Source organism: Diabrotica undecimpunctata, chromosome 6 (genome assembly GCF_040954645.1).
Source record: "Diabrotica undecimpunctata isolate CICGRU chromosome 6, icDiaUnde3, whole genome shotgun sequence".
Classification (NCBI taxonomy): Eukaryota; Metazoa; Arthropoda; class Insecta; order Coleoptera; family Chrysomelidae; genus Diabrotica; species Diabrotica undecimpunctata.
This window is the reverse complement of record NC_092808.1, coordinates 63,973,371-63,983,938: the sequence shown is the minus strand read 5'-3', so window position 1 is coordinate 63,983,938 and position 10,568 is coordinate 63,973,371. Positions and strand designations below refer to the sequence as shown.

Here is a 10,568-nt window from a genome sequence, read left to right as displayed (position 1 = left end):
CGCTTATACGTATTTCACCCTAAAATGGATCTTCGGAGCGGCTATTCACAAACGCTCTGAACGTGAAAATATTCTTTCCTGTTATATTAAAAGCAACTATAAAATGGCTTCGATCTAGACCCAATAGCGACATCTGATAAATAAATCCGTAAACTAATTTTCGAAACCAATGGAAATATTTTTAACTTCTTTTTAAAACAAAATCTCTTCTACCATGTAAAAAAGATTAACTCAAACGAACAAAAATTCATTAAATTGTTGCAAGGTGTGTATTAAAATTTTTTCTCCCATAATTTAAATTCATTAAATTTTCGAACCAAGGAATTATACATATTTAAAATCAGTATTTCAAAAGCTTTTAAATAAGATGTCACATGATGTAATTTCCCATTTAAAAATATCGAAAGTTATGACTGCCACCTGAAGAGGGGTCGCGTAAAGTTCGAAGCATTGATGCCATAATATACTACGATTATTTTAAAAATCGACCTGCCCGAGAGTTTTGCTTATGTGCTAAAAATAAATAAGTTAATAAGGGGAGTAATAACACTTATTCCAGTGCATGGTATAAAAATAATTGTTTGGGTGTGTGGTGTGTGGTGGAGAGGATAAATTTATTACCAAACTTTCCACATTTCAGAGAGGCGTAGTTTAACACCTGATTGCTTCAAAATATTTATTAAGGACCACTGAGGCAATAAAACACTTAAGACGTATTTTTCCTTCGATTTATTTATAGTGAACTTCCTTATACTGAAGTAATTCTACATTGATAATTATCGAAATTCTGATAATACTAAAAAGAGTTATACAAATATCATTAGCTTTACAGTGCTAGGAGGCAGTAACAGAGATACAGAGTATTGAGAGGGACAAAACTGGTATACGGTTTATCACAAAACAGCGGTTTTACAAGCTCATCTATCACCCACGCAACACTCATTTTTCGGGACAACACACCCGGTCTTTACTTGCTGAGAGGCGAATTCACACTGTCCTAAGTTATATAACGCGGGGTGGAGAGAGATTTTAAGGGAGAGGGTCGCAAACACATTAACACGAGAGCTGACGATCGGAACGCACAAGTTGATAAAATAACTATTTTACGATTACAATATTATAAATAGGTTGTTTTTACAACAGTGTGTTTATGTATAACTTTGCGTTTATCAATATTGTGTTAGCATTTACGTGTTTTGTTGGTTCTTTGGTGCACAATATGTCTTTGCAGCTATATGTATATGTGTGTGTGTGTGTTTGAGTGATTGTGCATGTACGATAAAGTAAAAAAATGAGAAAGTATACATAAAACTGTAATTATTTACATTATAATCTAAGAACTAAAAATATGATTATATTTCAGTTATTGCTGCAATTTGTTGATTTCGCTTATCATTGACATGCTACTGCTGTAACGTACAGTAATTTGTAGAAGATCTTCCCTTATTTTTTTTCTTCGGACCGAACCTACAGTCGTGCGAGGAAAGTGTTCCTGTAAGATAATTCTTGATGGCCAATATTTTGACGGTAATGATTCACCAATATGCCTGAAAACAATTAATGCAATCTGACATTACTTAAAGTTAGAGATATAAAAAATTTAATAACATAACTGATATTAATTAAATATTACAAATTAAATAATAACAGTAATAAAAATTGCATTAGAAGAAACAATAAAGCAATAAAATATAAAACAATAAAAAATATACAAAGGGCGCTAAAGTACAGTAAAAGTAAATATGTCAAAACAAAATGTAAATGTAAAAATAAAAAGCTTACTAGATGTTAAAGTTCACATATACGATAACATATTGATAGAGTAAGAAGCTGTGAAAACCTTTAAATATCGGCCTTAAATAATAAAACGTCGAAAAGAGTCTAAGGTTGTGTTGAAAATTGTGATAAACATTAGATTTACAAGTACTGCAAAAACAATATTTGACTCAGGGAATTATCCGAAAATTAAAAATACAAATTTGTAAATCCCTTATCTATACAAAGTGTACCTTATCGTTATGGTTAAAATTTGGAAATTTTTACTTTTTATTTACCACTTGTACAATTGTTATTACATTAGGTAAAAGAAATAATAAATTAGACTTACTCACAATCAATTTAATTTAACTATCCAGACGACCGGTTTTGCTTTCTACAATATGCAAAGCATCTTCAGGTCTCGATACAAAGTTAAATAAATGCTAAAATAATAAACCCATATTAGGGTGTTGTCTAATAAAGGTAAACAAAGATAGATGATATAAATTATATAAATTACAGTAATTATGCCAATATTACATGTCTGTGGTTTTCCAAAATGAATAAAATGTTTAAGCAGACAAGGTAAGATCCACAAATTGGTAAAATACTCTATTAAACTGTAATAAATTAATGAATGAACAAATAAATAAAACATTACTTACAAGCCGGTACTCTATTAATTGATGGTTGAAAGAACATGGTTCAAACTATCCTGTATTGTTGATTGGAGAACTTAAGTCTGCTATTGTAATTGTTTGACAGTAAACGGGGAAGTTCTTGAGGAGACAGATTTTATCCAATAAAGTAGATATAGGTGTAATGTAATTGTTGTTTGATGAAAGTAATGTTCTATACCACTGAGTTTTTTAAAGTTATTTATATTTATGCTAGAGATATATTTATGAAATGTGTGTTATGTATTGAGATTTTATTTTTGAAGGTGACAGCTGTGAGACAATGAATGAGATTAGATGTACAAATTGTGTGGGTGTGCAACTATATCAACTTGTAATTATCAAATTTCTTTGATAAAGTTCTTTTGTAATATTTAGCAAATGGTTGTGAAGTCCAGTATTTAAAGTTAAAAAATTAAAAATTACACAGAAACATTAAACACACAGAAAACACTTAAAAAGGGGGGACGAAACAGACATTAAATTTAAAAAAGGGGGAGGATTTGCAAGCACTACATCTCTTACTTGGAGACAATGAGTTTTTTGTGTTATTTATTAGATTTTAGAGGTTGACAAATGTAGGTTAAAGTGTGATAGTTCTTCTTCTATTTTAAATACTGTAAGTTAAGTTATCTAGTTTTATGAAATAAGCTGATATTAATAAATGTCTCTAAAATTTTTTAATTTTAGATATCAAAGTTAGTTGATGTGTTAATATTGGCATACTTTAACAAACTTTAAATAATGAAATTTCAATGTAACAATATGAATAATTGAAATACATCTTCTATGATAACTAACTCAGTTTAGTCAAAATTACAGAACAAACTTAAGTGATTATTTGGTAATTTAAATTAAATATGTACATTTGTAATCAAAATGTATAACAAAGTTACAAACTTTCTTTGAAATAATTGTTGGTGTGAGTTATCTGTCATGGTGTGTATAAATATTTTTAAATATTTTATTCCAGTTCTGATATGTTAATATGGAACTTAAATAATAAGTAGGTAACTTATTGATGATAAAATAATTGATTAATTCAAGAAATTGACTGAATTATTAAGCATTCAATAGTTAGTTGGTAATTCTAAAATCTGACTGTTGGGATCGGAAATTGGTTATATCAACATGTAAACGGTTCTCTATTTAAACCGGTATAAAGCAAATTTATTCTTATTTCAATTTTCCTGTACCATGAGCAGAAATATCATCACACCGACATGAACAATGGTGAGTTTGTATAATAATTTTTGTAACACTTTAACATTTTCAAATTTATAGCAGTTTATAGTTAAAATATAATATTTCCATTTGAAAATGTAGATTTGCATATGATTAGGAATAACAAAGATCCATTTAATTAATACTACTAGTCTGAACGACTTTACAATGTTGTGTTGGAAACCATCAAACCACGTGTTGATCACATGAAATCACGTGAAATCAAATATTTTGTAACATGAGTGTATTTCGAAACCAGATGGGATGTAATAATAATTTTGGGTTAAATAAGTTGAGGTACCATACCAGTTCAATACTGATATTTAATATAGTTTTAGGAAAAATATTGTTTCTGGTAATATGTTAAAGAAATTCTGTGAACAAGAAACCTAGATCCATGGGTGACCAGATTTTAAAATTTATGTAGAAAATTTAAATAATCCAAGAAGTATATCAAATATTGATGATAAAATAATCCAAGAAGTATATCAAATGCATTTGATTGTATATGGGATTCTGGAATAAAATATTGTTTGACCATGATATTGAAGTTAATTCCGAATAATGTGTGAAGCTAATTGAAACTATATGGAAACCTCACATGATAAGTTGATTTTGGGGAATCAATTCTATAAGTACCTATATGGGTTTTGGTGTGGAAACAAGGATTGGCGTGGGATCAGGTAATGTTATTTATATTAAATTTTATATTAATACTGAGTATACTGGTGTGTATTCTAGTTCTAATTGTGCATTTAATGTATCTGATGTGTGACTTTTTAGGGATTTTAATATTTCTAAATGTTCCAGGTTATTTAATAAGGAGCCTTTATTACAAGTATGAAGGATTGTGAAATCTGTTTGTGGATTAAAGATGTGGTTTGTTCGTCGGATATGTTGGGAGAAATGTGATTGACCCGATGTTGGACGTTCTATATATCTAAGGTATTCTCTTAGTCTAATATTGAAGGATCTGAAGGTTCTACCGATGTAACATGCATTGCAGGTATGGCAGCTCAACTTATATACTCCGCTATACTCAAGTGAGTTACGTTTATCCTTGTTATTCAAGAAAATCAATCCTAAATTGGAGGCAGTTTTAAAAGAGATGTTTATGTAGTCATCAAAGACTTTTGCAATCTTATAAGAAAGTTCACCTATGTATGTTAAAGATCGGTAAGGTTTTTGTTCCACTATTTCATTAGAATGTTGTGTATATACTTGGTGTTCTAACATTCTATTTGTCTTTGTTATACATTTTGATTACAAATGTACATATAAATTACCAAATAATCACTTAAGTTTGTTCTGTAATTTTGACTAAACTGAGTTAGTTATCATAGAAGATGTATTTCAATTATTCATATTGTTACATTGAAATTTCATTATTTAAAGTTTGTTAAAGTATGCTAATATGAACACATCAACTAACTTTGATATCTAAAATTAAAAAATTTTAGAGACATTTATTAATATCAGCTTATTTCATAAAACTAAATAACTTAACTTACAGTATTTAAAATAGAAGAAGAACTGTCACACTTTAACCTACGTTTGTCAAATTTACCTCTAAAATCTAATAAATAACACAAAAAACTCATATTGTCTCCAAGTAAGAGAGATGTAGTGCTTTCAAATCCTCCCCCTTTTTTAAATCTAATGTGTTTCGTCCCCCCTTTTTAAGTGTTTTCTGTGTGTTTAATGTTTCTGTGTAATTTTTAATTCTTTAACTTTAAATACTGGTTTTTACAACCATTTGCCACATATTACAAAAGAACTTTATCAAAGAAATTAGAAGAAAGATAATTACAAGTTGATAGAATTGCACACCCACACAATTTGTACATTTAATCTCATTCATTGTCTCACAGCTGTCACCTTCAAAAATAAAATCTCAATACATAACACACATTTCATAAATATATCTCTAGCATAAATATAAATAACTTTAAAAAACTCAGTGGTATAGAACATTACTTTCATCAAACAACAATTACATTACACCTATATCTACTTCATTGGATAAAATCTGTCTCCTCAAGAACTTCCCCGTTTACTGTCAAACAATTACAATAGCAGACTTAAGTTCTCCAATCAACAATACAGGATAGTTTGAACCATGTTCTTTCAACCATCAATTAATAGAGTACTGGCATGTAAGTAATGTTTTATTTATTTGTTCATTTATTAATTTATTACAGTTTAATAGACTATTTTACCAATTTGTGGGTCTTACCTTGTCTGCTTAAACATTTTATTCATTTTGGAAAACCACAGACATGTAATATTGGCATCTTCTTCTTCTTAAGTGCCTATCCGTTCCGGATGTTGGCGATCATCACGGCTATCTTTACTTTATTTATTGCAGCGCGGAACAGTTCAGTGGTAGTCGTGTTATACCACTTTCGTAAATTTTGAAGCCAGGAAATGCGTCTTCTTCCTGGTCCGCTCTTACCATTTACTTTCCCTTGGAGAATCAGCTGGAGAAGGCCGTAACGTTCTTGATTTCTCATTGCATGTCCAAGATATTCCAACTTTTTAGTTTTGACGGTCATGAGAATTTCACATTCTTTCCCCATTCTACGCAGGACCTCCACATTAGTAACTCTGTCAACCCAGGATATACGTAAGATGCGCCTATAACACCACATTTCGAAAGCTTCGAGCCGATTCATAGATGCAACAGTCAGTGTCCATGCTTCCATTCCGTAGAGCAGAACTGTGAATATGTAGCAGTTCAATAGACGGCATTTTGTTTTTAATGATATGTCTCGACTGTTGAAAATGGTTCTCATTCTAACGAATGCTGCTTTTGCTTTTATTATTCGCTGTTTAATTTCTGTTGAGTGGTCCCATTGGCTATTTAAATTGATGCCTAGATATGTATATTGCTCGACTCTTTCGATATTCTGTTGGTTGATTGTAAGATGAGCGTTTAGTATTGGTTTTTTACTAATTGTCATGACATTACTAATTATGACAATATTAGTATAATTACTAATTTATATAATTTATATCATCTATCTTTGTTTACCTTTATTAGACAACACCCTAATATGGGTTTATTATTTCAGCATTTATTTAACTTTGTATCGAGACCTGAAGATGCTTTGCATATTGTAGAAAGCGAAACCGGTCGTCTGGATAGTTAAATTAAATTGATTGTGGGTAAGTCTAATTTATTATTTCTTTTACCTTTTGAAATGGACTCACACAAGCAACACATTCATGATTTGTTATTACATTCTATAAATTCAGAGGCCCTAGAAGTCGTGGTAAAATGGCAAAATATCTTTCTGGAGAGATTCTTTTGAATGACTTACAGTGGATATTCTAGGTCTACTCCCGATGACACATGGAGGGAACAAGTACTTTATGATCGCAATTGATTATTTTTTTAAAATGGCCTAAAATTCTGCCCCTTCCTATTTAGAAAGCGATTTCAGTAACAGAAGCATTCAAGACACGTCGTACCAAGACATGAAGTTCCTTTGGAGTTACATTCTGATCAAGGACGAAATTTTGAATCAGAAACATGGCAAGAATTAATGAAAATCTTGAGTATTAAAAAAACTCGCACTACACTCGCCTCTCCATCCACAATCAGACGAAATGGTCGAAAGACGTAATAGAACTGTTTGTCAATACCTTTCAATGTTTATTGCTGATTGGTATACTTTAATTCCTCTATTCATGTTAGCCTATAGAAGTTTCGAACATAAAGCAACTGATTATTCTCCATACATGATAATCGCCGGAAGAAAAATAAACTTTCTTCAAGATCTTATTTTTGAAAGATTGCACCCCTGCAAAGAACTTTCATCTCTGACTACATCGAAAATTTGAAAGAAAAATTGGAAAAACTCATAACTACGAATTTTCTCGTAAAATTTCTTCTTCTTCGGCTTTTCCCATTATGAGATCGCCGTTTTCGTCCTCCACAGCACTCTATTTTCCCAGTCACCTTCTCTGAGGTCTCTATCTATCATAGCATTTCCGACGTATGTTTTACATCTTGTAGCAGGTTTTCCTCTCCGTCTTCTTCCCGGCGGGTCCCAGTTTAATATAATTTTCGGCCACCTATGCTCTGGCATTATTTGTACATGCCCGTACCACTGCAGGGCTCTGTTTTCCAACTTTTTTGTAATTGAGCATTTTACTTTCATTCTGTTCCATATTTCCTCCGTTTTTATTCTATCTGCTCTTGTGATTTGTAGACGTGTTCTTATAAAGTCCAGTTCAACTGTTCTTATTTTATTTCGTATTGTTGTTGTCATTGGCCATACTTCCGCTTCATATAGGGTAATATTCATCACTATGCTTTGAAAGATCCCCTTTTTGTTTTCTTTGGTTAGAGTGTTGTTCCATATCACTCCATGAAGTGCTCTTGTGGCTTATTTTCCCCGTGCTATTTTCATTTCTATATCTTTCATACAAGTACCATCTCGGCTAATCATTGACCCTAAATACTTAAAAGCCTTACTACTCTTAATAGTCTCTTCTTCTAAACTTAAGTTCAAATCTGCAACCTCGGGTCCAATACATAAGTATTCTGACTTGCACATATTTATCTTGAGTCCCCAAAGTTCATATTCTTCCTTTAATTTCCTTATTATATATTCCATATCCTTCCTGTCTTGTGCAAAAATGACTTGATCATCTGCGAAAAGTAGTGAATGTAATATATTCTCTTGTACTGGTATGCCCATTGTTCCGCATTTTCTATACCATCTTTTCAAAGCCTGATCTATATATATATATATATATATATATATATATATATATATATATATATATATATATATATATATATATATATATATATATTGTAATGATATGTAAAATCGAGAAAAATATTGGTTTGTTTAAAATATTTCAAAGTTCAAAAAACATTAAAATAATTCAGATAAGTAGGATAATATCCAACAAACATTTCGGAGAAGGAAAGTTATTAAAGTCTTGAATTACCTGTACTAAACAAAATGTAAAGCTTTGCATAAATTATTTCTTTGTTATACTTGAGTGACCCGCATAATTTTAAGTGAAAACAAAAAGACAATTGAACGGGGTTTTCCAAAATACATTAATGCAGTGATTAGAGACAAATAGAAGAGATTTTAGAAAGAGGTTTTTGTTAGTTTTTAAGAATTATAGAAAATATTATTTGTAAATAAGTTTTAGGAAATTTTATAATTATAGGTAAAAATTTGTTTGTTATCGAAATGAAAAAATGGGGGAATTGTGACGAGTTTTGATTGGCGGATAGTGAAAAAGGTGGGATAAGTATGAGAGTTTGGCTAGATTCAGTAGAGAGAGGAGAGAGGCAGTTGGTTTCCAAGTCTGTAAGACGAACAGGAGGTTTCTCTGGCTGTTCCCGAGATGTAGCAAGCAGTAGTGTTGAATGTTAGTGAGTTTTTGTGGAGTTAGTGTATCTGACAGTAGCTGAAGCAGCAAAATATTGTAAGTCATATTTCTCTACTTATATTCCAAGAGTCACTGTTCAGGCCAACGAGAGATTCAGTTTATCGTAAAGAGAAGATATTCCAAGAGTCATTTTTCACTCGGGCCAACGAGAGATTCAGTTTATCGAGAGGAGAAAGGCTATCATAATTTGAATGATTTGTGCTTTTGAAGGAGATCATTAAGGACGATATACTTGCAACAATCTGTGTAAGGTTGCTGATTACATAGGGAGCGGTTAAGAGGAGATAATACAGTCTACAAGGAACAAGGATTTGGACCACTCATCATCAGAGAGAGATATTTTTGTTTTCTGCAGTTTTTTTCTTTTATTGATAACACAATTTTTACACGTAATTTAGAAAGGATATAAATATTTTGATTAGGAGAGTTAGAATAGTTTGGGATTTTGAGATTTCAATTAATATTGTTTGTACCATAAATTTTGATTGTTCACGTACGGAGAACAAAATTTTGAGAATCCTTATATAAGATTTGTTTATTGAAAACTTTTGAGTGTGAATTATTTCATTATTTTTATTTCAATATATAGTGTTAGATCATATGTGTTTTTTATTATTCCGGTATTCTTTGGACCTTACCTTTCACATGTAATAGCATAGATATTGAAGCACGAATTTAACCCTGAGATAAAAGAATTAAAAATTGTGATAGAGTCATAATCATATCATTTAAATAATTTTAATTAATCAAAAAAATTAATTAGCTAATTATTGCTTGGCGCACCAAGACTTTAAATATCACAATAACTGGCTTCCAAAACGTGGGGCTTGAAAATATCGCAGCTTTACATTTGAAGGAAGGGAAAGAGATCTGGAATAAGTACAGGTGATCCAGAGATAAAAACATATAACATTGAGGGAATTTGAATTTGAAAGTATTTTGACAATTTTTTCCAGGGAATATAAATTTGATTTATTGATTGATCGTAGTTAGTGGATATTTACTGCTATTGAATTATTTGATTTTATTTTCTTTACCAATCGTACATTTGATATTTATTTTGAATTATTTGAATTTTACTGATTGCATATTCGATATTTGTCGTGAAAATTTAATACATTTGGGGAGAAATATTGTCGTGTTCTGAAACATATAGAGTGTTGTAAAATTTCACATTTGGCGGGGACAAAAACAATAACAAAAAGTAACAACATGTCTGTCACAAGGAGACAAAGTAAAATGCAGGAAAGGAAGGAGGATAACAGAGAAGATGAAACAATTTTGGAAGAAGTATCGGATAATGAAGGAAATGTGACAATAGTTGAGGAGAGAAAAGAACTATCAGGAATAGATAAAATATTACAACTAATGCAACTCCAGTCACAAAAAATGGATGAAACATCACTAAAAATGGATAGAAATCAACAAGAAACAAAACAAACAATAGAACTAAATAACAGAAATATAGAGCAGCGTTTGAAAAAC

General features: G+C 30.7%; 1 protein-coding gene across 2 annotated transcripts in view; it reads right to left on the bottom strand.

Moving 5' to 3' along the window:
* Positions 1-1,336: 1,336 nt before the first annotated feature.
* Positions 1,337-10,568, bottom strand: part of LOC140443473 (uncharacterized) — a 96,985-nt gene continuing 87,753 nt past the window's right edge. For both annotated transcript variants that reach the window (XM_072534760.1, XM_072534759.1), the window contains exon 7: positions 1,337-1,547. In XM_072534760.1, coding sequence (XP_072390861.1) covers positions 1,364-1,547 — 184 coding nt within the window. In that variant the 3' untranslated portion in view covers positions 1,337-1,363. The remainder of the gene's footprint in view (positions 1,548-10,568) is intronic.